This window comes from Mustela lutreola, chromosome 4, assembly GCF_030435805.1.
Source record: "Mustela lutreola isolate mMusLut2 chromosome 4, mMusLut2.pri, whole genome shotgun sequence".
In the NCBI taxonomy this organism is placed as follows: Eukaryota; Metazoa; Chordata; class Mammalia; order Carnivora; family Mustelidae; genus Mustela; species Mustela lutreola.
Genome location: NC_081293.1, coordinates 145,717,648 through 145,734,435, shown reverse-complemented (window position 1 = coordinate 145,734,435; position 16,788 = coordinate 145,717,648). Strand labels below are relative to the sequence as shown.

The 16,788-nt window shown below is 37.7% G+C and overlaps 1 protein-coding gene across 13 annotated transcripts in view; it reads right to left on the bottom strand.

The window, feature by feature from the left end:
* Positions 1-16,788, bottom strand: part of HDAC9 (histone deacetylase 9) — a 940,182-nt gene that overhangs the window by 865,390 nt on the left and 58,004 nt on the right. For 12 of the 13 annotated variants that reach the window (XR_009352864.1, XM_059171303.1, XM_059171302.1 and 9 more), the window contains one exon: positions 2,275-2,394. Coding sequence is in view for 12 of the 13 variants with exons in the window: in XM_059171303.1 (XP_059027286.1) it covers positions 2,275-2,299 (25 nt within the window). In the remaining variant the exon portion in view is untranslated. Of the gene's footprint in view, positions 1-2,274; positions 2,395-11,260; positions 11,454-16,788 lie in introns of those variants that run through there. The other variant, XM_059171293.1, reaches the window with a different exon arrangement.

Here is a 16,788-nt window from a genome sequence, read left to right as displayed (position 1 = left end):
AAATGAGTGTAATTATAATTTGGATCCAAATTTTTCCTGTCTAGTTTTATCCTTCATTAGCCATGATGGCATCTGCATTTTTTGGTCCATTTCAAGATTACATATCTTGGTAAAGTTGCTGTTTCAAATGTTTCGCTTGGATATAGCTGTTGTCACTGACATAAATTCTACTGCTCATCATTCAGTCTGCCCTGTCACTCTTCTGTGAGGCCAGTAAGGGAGGTAAACTGACAATATGGGGAGGATATGATAGAGGTGGGTGGAGAATGAAGGGACATTACACCATTGTTTTAAATATGTAAAAAGTCTATTTTCTGGTCTGGAGAATTAAAGACAAACTCCTATATAAATCTTAGACCATAATTTCCAGAAATGAAGGAAGTTTTCTGCCACTCTGTACTTAGCCAATTTGTTCCTACTCATTTTTGTATGGTTTTTTCAACACATTCCATCGCAAGGAAAGGGGGGAAAATATTTGACTACAATAGTTCTAAATTAAATGACTTTTTAGGGGCGCCTGGGTGGCTCAGTGGGTTAAGCCGCTGCCTTCGGCTCAGGTCGTGATCTCAGGGTCCTGGGATCGAGTCCCGCATCGGGCTCTCTGCTTGGCAGGGAGCCTGCTTCCTTCTCTCTCTCTCTGCCTGCCTCTGTGCCTCTATGCCTACTTGTGATCTCTGTCAAATAAATAAATAAAATCTTTAAAAAAAAAAAAAAAAAAAATGACTTTTTAAAATTATGCCATTTTGAAACATTAAATTTAAAATAAAATTATATTTAAAATGCAATATATATAAATATAAAATGCAAACATTTTAAATTAGTAGATTTAATAGATTAAGAGCTTATGTTAACCTTAATAGAAAGGATAATAACAGTATGCTACAAACGTGATAAGCAATGTAGCTCCCCCACAGGGCTGTCTATGGGGTGCAGGTGGGGCAGAGAGCAGCAGGGGAAGGAACAAGTATAGCAGGCTAGACCAGTGGTTCCCAAAGTACAGTCTCCAGGCAAATAACATCACTCGGGACAACTTGTAAAACATGAAATTCTAGGGCCCCACCCTAGACATTCTGAATCAAAAACTACAGGAATGTGGCTAATTTTTATCAAGACCTCCCAGTGATGTTAATGTGTGCTGAAGTTTGAGAACCACTGGGCTACGGGAACTCAGAGACAAACAGCCTAGGCAACTCTTCAACTGTTTACTCAGGTGACAATGCCAATTACAAATAGTGACTTTAACTAAAAACTCTGGAATATCTTTACTATGTCACTTGGAATCAACAGTCACAATTCTATCCTACAATAATTTCCAGTTCCATATTCAACCTACAAGCTGGCAGGCAGCCCATTGAGGATGTGAGGAAAGGTTGATGAGACAGTGGAATATCAGAGCAACATATCTGGGCGTGGCACTCCATGGATCAAAAATCTTGGCAAAAGATTTCCTTTTGTAAATCCTGAATATAATATTATACCAGTTTCAACCTTGGGAGCTGGATAACTCAAGGATATCAACACACTAAAAAGGTTATTTTTTTTTTTAAAGAAGAAAATAGAAATAGAAATAAATTATCCTATAATGATCCAAGCAGAAAATTCTTTTTAAAATTTATCCATGATTAACTCGTGATATCAAACCCTACTCCGTCACTCTGAGGCCTGAATTATGTTTGCTCCAAAAGTGACACTCTGTTCCTACAGGAATGGGTGTTGGCTCTGCTGATCACAACACTAAATGAGCCACATATTACACTAGACTCAGAGGAAGCAGGTGTCGAGATTATAATTAAATACATATATAGGAAACAGGAGTGGTGGCAAAGAAGGCCAGGGAGGAAAGATATCCTTCCTGTGTGTCAAAAAAATGGAGAAGGTGTAAATCCACAAGCTGCTTTCCAAGCCCCACAGCACAATTTAAAAGCATACAGACATGTATTAGGTCAGAAAGACTATGGGTGTGAATTAGATGCCTACATCATATTTAATAAATATTAGTAACGTCACAAAATCCAATCCAATGCTACATTAGGAGCAGAAGGATTAAAGCCTGGTGCTCAGATAACAATGCAAATGAAATTAGTGCCTGGAAAGCAAACCAGGTTATGTAACAGAGGATTAGCTATGGAATACAAAATTCAAAATTCATCATATTAACCAATCTTTGTCAGGAAAAAAAGTCCTTTCATGACTTAAATTGCTTGCTTTGAAGCAACACAAAGCAATGTCTTTCATATAAAATCTGTTAATAGTTTAAGAAGGAACCAGACTGACCAGGCTGCACTGGCGAGCTCATCATGGGACTCTGGAGAAGGACGAACAAGACGGGCTGCAGACTCACAACCTTCCTTCAGCAGTCAGTGTTGGTCCGGGAGAAGATGGCAGAGGAGAAACCTAGAATGGACAAAAAAATTAGATGTGTATGATACAGGTTTTGTCAAGCCACACAGGAAGACAGAGAATTGGCTTTGCATCTCAGCTCAACCCCAGGGGGGCCGTGGGTCTTTGAGGCAGTCATACCAACCTCCCCGGGGTCATACGTCTTCATCCATAAAAAAGCAAATTGACCAGTCATGCTTTAAAGCACAGAAATATCAAGAATATCAAGGAATATGATAGGCATGGAAGGAATCTGTGAGGAAGAAAGCACTTCCCAAAATTATAATTAGTTTCCTGTATACTATTCACTTGAATTTGTTTGCTGTTATCATTACTATACAAATTAAAAATATCTTTTGGAATTTGGATGTAAGTGTCTCATTGCACAGTATGATTAAATATCACTGTCAAAGATTTCCTTCTAGAGACAAGAGTTCTTAGTGAAAAGAATGTAATGGACCAAAATAAGGACCAAGTAGGTCATGAACTATAAGAGTGAGAAAAACTCCCTATTATAATTTCCATTTCTTCTTGAAATCTTTTGTAATTTTGTTCCAGCCAGAAGTAGTAACAGCCATAGTCCTTCCAGGAGTGGCACTTACAGGATGGACTTCTTGAAAGGAATTTAAGGGACTTTCAGCTTTTAATTTGAATGTAGTCTCACTTCTAGATACTTCAGCAAAGGAAAAGCAAATGGAAGGACATTTTCCTCACAGTTTACTGGAATGTCAAAGTTTAAAAAAAGAAGAGGAAGAAGAAGGCTTTAAAATTGTACTTAATGAGTTTCTTACTAAAATAGTATATCCCAATTGCACTATTTTTATAGAAAGAATGCTGTAAGACTGAGAATTGTACTTCTTTCTCTTGAGGATCCAACATATTTATTGGGACTTAATTTCCCATCAGTATTTTGAAAGTGTTATTACTATTTTTGCCCAAATGTATAAAGAAGGATATAAATACATACTTCCTTTGAAGAACTATATAACACCACCATGAACACCTATCATACTTTGAGTGGTCTCTACATAGAAATAGGCTAGTAACTAAAACAGTTAAGCAAGAGTCATCAGCTAAGCAGGCTAATTCTCATCTTATCTTTGGTCCTGGAAAAGTCTTCAAATTTAGTAACAATAAAATGTATACTTTTATAAGTCTCCTTCAAAAATGACAGTGATGTGCTTCTTTTTTACTTACTTTGCACCTAATTACACTGATCAGCATTATTTTAAGAATCTGAATTTCCATGTTGATGAAAAACCAATATTTCTACCCCCAAAAAAGATGAAAAATGAAAAGCAGAAAACTCTTTTAATTTCTGTATCAGCAGAAGCATAGTGACACTGGCTTTGAAATGAAAAGATATCATATTTTAAAGTAGTAACACTCATGTGTATAGTTCTTTAGAGTCACAGAGTACTTGCAGACACATTGCCATTTTAATACCATTTTCATGTCAACCATGTTAATAGAGACTAGTAACTCTCCCCTCCCTTTATGGGTGAGAAAAATGAGGTATCATCTACTTCATAACTAAAAGGTAATAAAACCAAAATTGAAATTGAGTGAGATATGAATTTATAGACTTTAAAATTAATGACTGTGGTCTTTGAAGATTTTGACATTTTTACTTTTTTACACTGCAGTCTGACATGTTTCATAAATGCTCTTGATACCCTCTTCTCAATGTACAGTTTAATTTTAAGAACAACAAAAAGAGATAGGAAACCTTAAGAGTAGGAAAGTGAAGTAGTACTGAATGGTATCTTCCATCAGGGGCTGAGTTAGTCTGTGTTTTAAAAAAAGTCTTAATCTATAATGTCACTGTGTTCAACTAATACTTGTTTATGTACAAATACAACTCAATTTAACCAACAATTTCCAAAAGTTCAATTGGGATAAGAGTAAAGCCAAAGTTTTGCTACTTATCCACCAATCTAAGGGCGCCTGGGTGGCTCCGTTGGTTGGGCAACTGCCTTCGGCTCAGGTCATGATCCCGGTATCCAGGGATCGAGTGCCACATTGGGCTCCTGGCTCCACAGGGAGTTTGCTTCTCCTTCTGACCCTCTTCCCTCTCATGTTCTCTCTCACTGCCTCTCTCAAATAAATAAATAAAATCTTTAAATAAAATAAAATGAAAAAGATACTTCTTTTCCACACACCTGCCATTTATTTCCCCAAACATACATAACAAATGTCCATGACATGCTGATTCATGGCTAGTTACATAATTGTTGGGTTTTGCCTTCACAGAGCTAGACCTGACTTGCAAAATGCATCTCTGATGGAAATATGAATTTGGCTTCCCAAACAGCATTAAATATTTAAAATGTAAACTACTCTCTCTGCCATTCAGCCATGCTAATAGCTGCCTAATCATGACATACTCTTCTAATATTATGAAAGTCTTGTTATCTGAATACTGTAAAAAGAAAATTAATATGCATTTTCTATGTTGATACATACCAGTTTCCACTTACTGCATCTCCATTCCCGATGAGCCACATTAAACCAAAATTATCATGACGACTATAGTAGTTGTGTAACTGAACTATGGTCATTTAAAAATCTTTCCTAAAATGTTTCAGGAGTATCCATCCTTTATACATACATGCATCGTGTGAGTGTAAATGTGTGTATGCACATACACGCACATCATCAACTAAAGAAACTTCTCTTCCAGGGCGGCTGGGTGGCTTAGTGGGTTAAAGCCTCTACCTTTGACTTAAGTCATGATCTCAGGGTCAGGCTCTCTCTGCTCATCAGGGATCCTGCTCCCCATGCCCCCTTTCTCTCTGCCTGCCTCTCTGCCTACTTGTGATCTCTGTCAAATAAATAAATAAAACCTTAAAAAAAAAAAAAAAAAAGAAAGAAACTTCTCTCCCCTCCTGGCCAACAAAATCAACAGATTAACAGCCTTGTTTACACCTTTTAGGGACAAAACTGATACAGAATTCTACACAAATTAGGACAGTTTTTAAGCTGCTTAGAAAAGTAAGAGGAGTCAGTGGGAGAAAATCTGTCAATGAGAATGGGCTATTTATTCTTAAATCTTGCCATACTTCTTTATCCAAATGAGCCACAGAGAAACACACTATTTTATTAGAATGGGGAAATTTTCCCGTAGTACATTAGCCATTCTTACGATAAGCCTGATGTGGAAATAATAGGAAACTGGCCTTCAAGTGGGTAGATAAATGAAAAAAAGAAGAAAAAAGCAAGTAATACTGATTGTGAGTACAAATTATCCAAGCAGATACTTGCTTTCAATTAATAGTTTCAATTAATTTGCACATTAATTTGTCCATGCTGTAAAAATATATACATGAACATTTAAGGAGATAAACACAAGCACAGCAAGAGCAAAATTGCTGCTATGAATCTTTTACCTATTGAGATCCAAGAATAGTTATTTTGGTTCCTGAAGCTATTCTTTGAGCTACACAAATCCAAAATAGGGAACTAGGAGTCTTGCTTCAAAAAGATCAGTCCTGACAGGAAGTTGCTCAGCTGCCTAGAAGTAAGTTACTGCTATAATATCTTGGGATGGTACAAAAGTCCAAGGGGCTGACATCCTGCAACGCCCTAGCTTGCCCATGCAGCCAGGGAAAGAGAGGGCACTAGCACATGACAGTGCCCCAGCCCACAGTGCTCTCATTAACAGCACTGTGGGGTTGCTTCCATAGGTCCTTTAGCCATTCCACCTCCATTACCTGTTCCATAGAAATCATGTGGCAAATCAGCAGAACCTTGCAGACCTCAAGAATTTGCCCAAGGATGATCTCTTCTGAACTTCTCAACAGTCCTTTGGAGTATACTAATAAGCCATTATTATTTCCATTTTACAGAAGAGGAATTGAAGTCTTAGAGAGTTTCAGGGATTTGGTCACAGACAGGTAGGTGGTAATATGGAAGGGCTGGTCTTCTGACTTTTAGCCAAGTGTTCTCTGTAGCATCACAACAAATTACAGGCCACTCTAGCAGACCTGCTTAAATAGCAAGATTGTGTCTACCTACACATTACAATTTCAGTAATGACTCATTAAGTAACAAGTCTCCTTTACTAAAGAACCTTTCTAGCCATTGAATAGACTGAACTCAGTCACAAAAATAAATAAATAAATAAATAGAAAATTTGGAATGAATGTCTACATGAACTCTCACAGTTTAAGCTTTCATGACCTTAGACTTCATAGTCCTATCACAATCTTTTTTGGTTTTTTAACTACAGTCTGAGCTTCTTACTACATATTTTTTCTCCTTATGGACAATTGGTATTATTTTGGACAATGTGTCACTAAGAAAACAATGCTTTTGTGGGAGGTGGGGGATGGGTGGCTGGGTGATGGACATTGAGGAGGTTATGTGCTATGGTGAGCTCTGAATTGTGTAAGACTAATGAATCACAGACCTGTACACCTGGGGCAAATAATACATATGTTAATAAAAAAATGCTTTTGTAATTTTGTAACTAACGAAAACTATATCTCTCTAAAATATCTTTCTGAGAAATAAGGCAACTTATAATGCACAGCTCAGTCTACAAAGACATTTACATTCATCTGCAGGTCCTTTCTTTTCTTAGTTGGAACAATTATAGCCTCAGTTCCACTAAAGAGTAGGTTGGCTCCATGAGCTGACTCAATTCCTAACATCTACTGTAAGAGAGCTTATTGGTCTAATAAACCTACTGTGCCCGGGCACTGAGTATCATCAGACCCACAGTCTCTCTCTTATGCCTCAGAATGTGAAATTTTGTCATAATTTCATCTTTAGAGGAAAACACTAGAAAATTACTCTAATTTATTTATTTATCTATTTATTTGGAAGAGAGAGTGAGCAAGCATTGGGGGAGGGGGCAAAGGGAAAAGGAGAGGGAAATAATCTCAAGCAGACTACACACTGAACATAGAGCCCAATGAGCGGCAGAAGCCCAATGCAGGGCTCGATCCCATGACCCTGAGATCATGACCGGAGCCAAAACCAGGAGTCAGACACTTAGCTAACTAAGCCACTCAGGTGCCCCCCAAGTAATTATTCATTTTAGATTCTTTATCAAGCCTTCTGTCTGACATCCCTGCCTCTAGGGACCATCTGAATCAATGAATGAATGAATAAAATTCAGTGACCTGCATATTCTCCACTTGGTATTCATGTTCCTTCGTAATTCATTTCTTCCCACCCCACTTTCTCTCCTTCCTTCTTTGCCTCACACATAAGTCCTGTGTCTCCACGCAGCCTGTCATAATGTTCAACATTATCAAGGACGGCTGAGACACAGGCACCAAATAATCAACACAAACACGACCTGAATGGCTCTAGTGAAGCACATTGGCTGACTATGTGTCCTAATCATTCCTGGGTAGTACCACTCATACTCAAATTTCCATGTTTTAGTACCTCTTTCTGCAAAGGATACTAACATCTCCTCTTCGTTACCTCCCGGACCAAATTCTTTAAGACCACCTTCAATGAGAATTCTTAACCAGCTACTCCAAGTAAAAGGTCAGCTTCCTCATCTATATTCATGGTGCCTTGTACCATACCCATAAGGACACCCCTGGGGTTAGATAATAATAACCCCTCTTATGTTAGCCAAGTACTTTTATCCACCCTAAGACTATGTTCCTCTGTTCAGGGGTTGTACTGTGTTCATCTCAGTAATCCCCACACCTAGCACAGCACCTGAAACATATAGATCCACAATAAATACTTGATAAATGAGTCGACAAAGGGGAAGGGCTAAACAAATGAATCTATAATTGCCTGGCTTTAGGGCAGACTCATTCAATGTTTTAGTATGAAGCTCTGAAGGACTAGAACAAAGTCCTTGGATTTGAGACAGAAAAAAAGTACTCTGCGGTTTGGGCCACCACCTAGGAAGACTAGACCCAGATGGGGTGGATACCTTCATGGATCAGGGGTAGGGACCATACACCAAAAAACAAATTTTCCTATGAGTGACATTATTATCCAAGATACCGTCATTTTCTAGGCTTTTCGACTGAAGTGATTTCTCAGATCTCTGGAAGGGTTCAGCTTTTCACCTTACTAGCCTCAGCTTTTTCTCTTCTCAAGGAAATCCATTTCTTTATTAGACAAGCTGTATAAACTCCACAATTCTATCAAAATAACCAAACCACTATTCACCAAGACATAAGAGAATGGGATATAGAGATTTAAGAATCCTTTTTCCCCTTCAATTCTAGTAACAGAAGCAGGACTGTACAAATAATGCTCCTGACGATATTTAAAGCTGTCTTAAGCAACAGGACCCTGGAGACTCTGAGGACTGGGAAACTGATGGACATAACGAGAGCCACACTAAAGATAAAGTCACGTGATTTAACCTCACCTGATACCACAGCAGACACTGGGTGCTCCAAATCACCAACACACTGGTAAACACTGGCACATCAGCTCCTTTTGGTTCATTCTGGTCTCTGGGCAGTTACCTATGCAAGACTCCCCACCTGCTTGGTTTCACTCCCCACCCGCTTGCCGGATGTTTGCTGACTTCACCTTTGAGCACAGCTAAGAACAGAACGTGTCACCCAGAGAGCCACACATCTCACATGGATTCTCCGTGCTTACATTTTGAGAGAAAAAAATAAGCCCCACTCTAAGACTTTTAGGAGAGCCATTTAAGCACAGGCTACAATGTAGGTGTAATATAGAGCAGGGAATGCAGCTTGGGAGGTTAGTTATGCATGCATTTTGCATATTTAAGATGGAATTCAGTAGTCTATACTATAAATATAACTCAATGGTAACATCTAAAAATACATATCACAATCAGGAGTGGTCTGCTGATTATTTCATTCCATAAGAAGTTCTGCCAACTACAGTACCTACACTAATAAAACAGACCTTTTCTCAGGAAGGCTTGCTTTTTTTAAAAAACAAAAACAAAAACAAAAACAAAAACATTGGGTTTAGCCCCAGGGACTCCAGTACCCAAGGCATATCCTAAATGGCTTCTATATAATGAGAACCATTTTATCAAAAACTCTTACTGCACTAATTTTTATTGGATCATCTTTGAAAGCCCCTACCTGCAACTTCCCTCCTTGGACAATAGGGAATAGGGGAGTCACAGCCACCATTATCATCAGTTTGAGTTTAAAACTAGAATCACAATACCCAGAAACTGCAGGACATACAAGGCTCCTTTTCAGTCATGGCAAAAGGGTTGTTAGAAAAAGAGCTTTGTCTACCTGTAAATACGCACGAGACAGAAGTCCAAAATAGAATTGTGAAAAGGAAGTAATAGTCGAAGTGAAGGAACTTGTAACAGACAACCTCTGATACCTGGGCAGCAGGAGGGCTTTGTAACTCTTACACTATAACCTTCCCTGCAGAACACTGCCCGATCAAGCATGCTTAAAAGAACCTGGCTCCCGGTCTACTCCCTTGCCAGTGTGGAGGCACGGGTTATGATCAGCTAGCCAAACACAAAAGATCTTTATCTATCACTGCAATTTAGATTAACACAGTTCTCTTTTCCAAACTTCAATATTGAATACATTTTTTTTTTTAATGTCTGTGATTTCTTTAATGCTGCAACTCACCTCTTGAAGATCTGATAATCCCTTCATGCAGCAAATTGCCCATGTAAAATGTCTCACTAGCTGGGTGGTATGGAAGTCAATTAACCTCTCTGAGCCTCAGATGCTTAAACATGAATTATTTAACTCACCAGGTCGTTGGGAGGCTTGGGGGAAAAAAAAGTCATCGGTAAGGAGAAAGTCACAAAAATGTTGACGATTATTATCATTATTAGTATAGGAACTGCGTTTTACTTCAGGCCAAGTTCCATCCCAGGAGGAATCTGCGATACACGGTGTCTCTCACCCTGGAACAGTTCTGAGGCACAGCTATTAATCTTTCTCACTCCACTAGGGTTACAACAGGGATCTAATTACTAAAGCTCTTCTAGTTTCTTTGCTTCTTTCTTTTAGTAAGCAAATGCGCATTCTATGGAAATACAGTGTGTCATCCCTTGCTTGTGAATATATGCTATTTACCTTAATCTTTCACTGACTGATGTTGGGAAGATATTTTTTAAATCAGTTCTTGGCTATTGATGGAAAGGAAAGCATAAGCATATCAAAAACAGTAAGTTAGGAACCATTATCATTTTGTAGAAATCGGAAACAGGAAGTATAGTCCCTAGCACTGTATAAGTCCTAAAAAGAACTTTTCTATTGTTTCAACAGATCACCTTGGGAACTTCAGTAGACTCGAAGGCCTCTCCCCCTATTTTGAGGAGGATTTCACAAATAATCTTACCCACTGTTCTATCTATTGCTGGTGGTCAATTCGATTTTAAGCCAGCCAAGACGTATCTCCAGACAGACATGCACCTGAGGGGAAGAAATGACAGCAGCAGAATTCCCCACACAATGAAGAAGGAAAACAGGATGAGCCATGAGCCACGAGGGCCACTGCCAGAATTGGGCAGGTGTGCAGGCTATCTTCCCAATCAATACACACATTGTCACTGATTCCGTTTCTATCTTTGACCCTCTTTTCTACTAGCCTTCTCCAGAATCTCTTCCAACTGAACAAGTCATTTACTTTGTTGACCTCTTTCTGAAGAAACCCCCCCTTAACTAATGAACCAACCTCCCACCTTCCATCTTTTTCGTCTTCTTATCTCCTCCCAAAGAAATATAGTTTATACCTAAGACTTATCTCGGTTCCTTCCCTCTTGGGTTCTTTTCTTACCTAGGCTTTTTCTTTCTCTACAGAGGCTTTGTTTGAATACACACTGATATCTTAGGATACCCCTCAATTTCCAGAATACATGGATATGTAAGAAATACATCATTTCTTGAACTTTACCCTACCAATTATTACTGACTTTTCTGACACAAACCTCGCATTTATATTCAGGTTAAGATGAATCCAGGTTCAGGGTACGTGGGTGGCTCAGTCATTTAAGTGTCTGCCTTCAGCTCAGGTCATGATCCTAGAGTTTTGCTCTGTGGGGAGCCTGATTCTCCCTCTCCCTCTGTGGCTCCCCCTGCTTGTGCTCTCTCTTGCTTTCTCTTCTGTCAAATAAATAAATAAAATCTTTAAAAAAAAAAATAGGAAAGGTCAACTGAGGTTCATGCCACATTGTTACAACAGTTTTAACGATGCTTGAATGTAATGTGTACCTACTAGGTGCTCACTAGGAAGATTCAGTACAGAGCCCAGAAGGTAGCTCGGATAGTTCCTGCCTCACAAATTTCACACCCAGGATCTCCAGTGATGTGATCCAAGGACTCCCCTGAAAATGCAGATTCAGATACTTGGCACTGATCTAAGAACCTCTTAGATTAGAATCTTTGGGACAAAGGCCCAGAAACAGTGTTTTTAACAAGCTTCCACAATGATTCTTAACTGAGCTAAAACATGAGAACCACCACATATATGAACAATTAAGAAATAAAATAACAAAACAAAGAGAGAGAGAGTAACATGGTGAACAAGTACACTGGCTTTACAGTCTGATTGACCTTAATGCATATTGCACCCTTCTGATTTTCTTACTGCGTTCTCACAGGGAAATTATTTTACTACTCTGACCTTCCTTTTGCTCCCAGTAAGTTGCTGACTCTAAGACCTACTCATAGGGACAAAAAAACAGTATATTTAAAATACTTAGCACAGTGCTCAGTCAATGTGAGATATCGTTCTGACAGTCAGGGCCCCTGCATTGCAAAGTGGCCCAGGAACTGGGAAACACTGCAGGCTTAAGAGGCATCATTTCTTAAAAGGAACAGGACATCACAAGCACAAAGGACCTTGGAAGCTTTCCTTGGACTTCAGAGGTAGAAGGGAGAAGGTGCCTTGGAAGAGCTGGCATACAGCTTTAGGGTACTGAATGTTATTCAAACACGTACAGTTGGCCAACATGTCCTCCTTCCTGTGAAGTTTCCTAAGTCCTAACCTCAGTGAATTGTAAATAGCGTCAAGAAACAATTTTAAAATTACCTTGTTGTGTCCTTCAACTATTTCGTGATGAAAATGGTATTTGTATTTCCATACCATAAATTATTTTCAGTGTTAAAATAACCCTCCAAGTTATCTCAAGCTCTGTGCTCCTAACAGGATGTTGGTAGTTTGTTTCATGCAGCACATTCCATTCCCCAAAAGATGACAGAATTTTAAACAGACTGCTTCTCAAGTACACCATGTTCTTTATATACAAAGTGATAGTGCTGACTCCCGCCAGGAGGGTATTCTGGATGGTGACACTATTATTGCTGATGGGTCACAGGTTTCCTACCATCCCTAAGAGGAACTGTGTGAGAGACTTCCAGTGAGGGCCGGGTAGGCTGACTTTAGCCAAAATGAAGACTGACCTGCTCCAGGAAGCTAGGGGCTCATGATAGGATCAAGAGACTTGATCCCATTAGCAAAACACACTGATCAATTAATCCAACTGACTCTGAGCCAATCTTATTAAACCTCATTATTCCTATGAAGAATAAAGACCAATTCCTACTCCATTTCAAAAAATAGAGAGAAGTTTCAAATAACAAAACTTGCCAAAATAAGTTAATAATTACTGAGTATATAAATACAATCTCAGAACTCAAACTCTGCACTCAATCCACAGGACATTTATCTCCTCTGAGTAAGAAATCCTCCTTAGACACTGAGTATCTGCATAAAAACAAAGGGGCTAAACCAACTCATTTTACTGCAGGCAATTTCTATTAATGTCACATAGGGGAAGAGATGCAGCCTTTGCTTTCATATTCCAGTTCTGCAGGAAAAAATATTCACATATATATGTATATATATACCCACATATTAAAATAGACTGAGACAGATCAACATATATAAATAGCTCAATGCAACATCTGTAGCAGTCCTTAAGATTGTATTAAAGTCCTTGCTGTTTATCAGGTTGGTAAATCATATCAGCTCCTAGTTATTTAAATTGCCAGTTGCCGGGCAACCACATCTTCTGTCAACTGTCATTCACTCTTAAGTTCCTCTGCAACACTCCTTTAAGAAAAAAAATAGTGAAAAATCCTTGAGATGCTTATTTTGGGCATCAGAAATGCACTTAATTTTATCCCTGAGCTTAAAGTCTGAGACTTGAGTGATATTGAGAAAATAAACATGTTCAGTGAGTTGGAAGAGGGCCAGTATGTGGTACAGGTAGTGATGTGGGTGAGTACTCAGACAGAAAAGTTGAGAGATTCTGTGAAAGGAAGTTTCTCTTTTGGAACCTGGTCCACAATAAAGGCATATAAGTGACAGAAGCTTTCCAAAAGAAGATATGGACTCTGGGGAAAATAGGTGATTCTCAACAAAACTGATGTCTAGTTATTTTTATAATCATGCAGTCATCACTGAAGGATGAATAAGCATTATAGTCACAGGAATCAACCACTCCTTGCTTCTGACCAAAAAGAAAGTTACAAATAAAATAATGTACTACCATCTCATGAAAATTTCGACTATGAAAATATTGTTTTATTTTCTTGGATATAAACTGGCATCCATTTTTTTACTGAGCACAAGAGTTAAGTTATCTAGCAATAGTGTAAAACTTCTCTTCAAGGTTAGGTAGACTCCTCAGCCATGAAAATAATATAATGCAGTATTGATGAAATTCACTGTATCAATACAAGTAGTTCTAGAATTGGGGCTCCCTGTCTCTCTGGGCCTTAGTTTTAAACTACATCACCCCCTGAAGTTCTTCTAAGCAATAAAATTTCATAAACTCATCAACCTTTCAATTATATAGTTCTCAACAGCCACAGCCTATATAAAACTGAGCCAACCCAATAAATTAGATTTGTGTTGCTACATGTCACAAATACAGAAACATATACATCTGGAAACAAAACAAAACAAAAAAATATTAAAAGGAACAATTCACTTTGTTGCACAAACATTTAAAAAGTAAAAAGGAATATCTTCATGACTTCAGGGAGAGGACAGTGTTTCTTCAAGACAAAATTTGTCAACTTTGAAATTAAAACCCTTGTGCAATCAAAGAAGCTCTCAAAAAGGGTAAAGATAAATCACATTGAGGAAAAAATATTGCAATGCAAATAACCAACAAAGAATTAGGAATAGGAATATTTTAAGAACACCCATGAATCAGTAAGAAACCAAACCAAAACAAAAAAAGAACAATTTGGGAACAGGAAAGGAATGGGCAATGAACTGAAGGGAGAATTTCAGCAGCCAATGACTATATGAGAAGATGCTCAATGAGATACCAATCATACTCATCAAATAGGATATCATTTTTAAATTGTATAATCCTAGTGTTGGCAAGGATATGAAACAACTGAGATTTCTACATTTCAGAGAGTATATTCTAAGCACATACCACTTAGAATAGAAACTTAAAACTATGTAGTCAAGAGGAAGATTTTAGCACCCTATGACCTGTGGGAGGCAGAATAATGATGCCCCAAAGATGTTCATGACCTAATTCCCAGAACCTGTGAATATGTTACATAGCAAATGGGGTGAAGGTTGCAGATGGAATTTAGTTTGCCAATAAAGTAACCTTAAAATAGGGAGATTATTCCAATTATTCAGGTGGCCTCAATGTATTCAATAGTGATGATCCTAAATGTGGAAGACCGAGGCAGAAGAAAGTCAGATGGAGATGTGACCATGGAATGAAAGAGAGCTACAACAATGCCGGCTTTGAAAGCAGAGGAATGAGGCCACAATCCAAAGAAACTGCGAACTCTTTACAAACTATGAAAGCAAGAACCAGATTCTCCCCCAGGGGTTCTGTAAGAAATACAGCTCTGCCAACACCTGAGTGTTAGCCCACCGAGGCCTGTGTCAGACTTCTAATGTCCATAACTGTAAAAAATAAATTTGTGTTGTTTGAAGCCAGCAGGTTTGGGCAATTTGTTTCAGCAGTAATACAAAACTAATAAATGACCCAGCAATTACTCTCACAGGGAAATTCTCCCATGTGACTGGTTGGGCAAAATCACAAGAATGTTCATAGCAAGATTACTTAGAACAGAAATTTTGCAAACAATCTAAATGTTCATCAACAGAAGAATGAATATATAAATACTATACTAATATAAAATAAAAGTATACTCTAGAGTAATAAAAAGGACCTTTGGCTAGATATATCAACATGAATACATTTCGAAACTTACTGTAAATTAGTGAAATAACAAGCTCAAGTATTATTTATATAGCATACCCTTTGTAGAAGTTTCAAGAACATACAAAATGATATGGTAATATTTATGGATAGATATATTATGGCTAACAAATAAATAAATGGGTAAGAATGATAAACACCATACCCCCAACAGTCGCTATCTCTGAGTGACTGAAATGAACAGAGCCCTTCAAATACATCTTAAATGCTTTACTTCATAAAACAAAAAGTCCTGAGGTAAACAGAATAAAATGTAAAGATCTGATAGGACATATGTGTAGACTATTAAATTTATTATTTAAATTATTTATTATTAAATTTATTATTCATATTTTTCTCCATTACTGAAATATTTTACAATAGATAACATATGCTTCAATGATGTGCTTCCCACACGTCCACTGGCAAAGGGGCAACTCAATTCTCCCCAAGTTCACAGAAAATGATCTCACCCAAGTAAGCATCCCTATTAACTTGCCAATTAAATGACAAAAATACCAAAAAGGATATATCAATATTTGACTCAATTTTTGTAACCTTCCAAATGTACACTGAAGTAAGCAGATTTTTGTTTTCATTTTCATTTTAAGCAATTTCATCTTACCTCTGAAAGTCAAGAAGTAATTCACGTTGGGAGGACTTCTTCTGAATGTCTCCAAATAGGCACACCCAGGTGTGAAGAAGTCTATTTGTAAGTGGGTATTTATGAAATGGACCATAATAAATATGCTGTCACCTTTCACACCAAAAATTGAGATGGTCCATTTAGAAATACAGTGTTTAAATAAGTTGCCAGATGAAATGATATTCTAATTATCATCATCAAAATCCTCCATCAATATGAATTAATAAGCCTATTTGCTAGAGACCCAAATAAGGAAAAATAGAAATCTCCTTTCTGTGGTTTAATATGTTCCCTTGATTTATACTTCTATTGAACATGTTTCAGTTCCTACTTTTATCTTTTTTAAGTGGCAATTCTCTAATTCCCTGAGGGCATTAAGATTAGGAAATGACTATTCCGCTTCTTAGGAAAATATAAGAAATGAGGGGGTTTTCCATTTTGACTGTTTTTCCTCCTGGACTAAAAGTCTTTAACTCTTTTTCTAGGAAGCATCTGTAACTTAAAATACTGGCACTAAATTGTTTTTGCTAGAAAAAAAATTCTAAGAATAATGTATAATAAATATGATTGGTGAGAGTAAAAGCATTATGTTACAGTTGTTATTAACATAAAGCTTATTTAACCT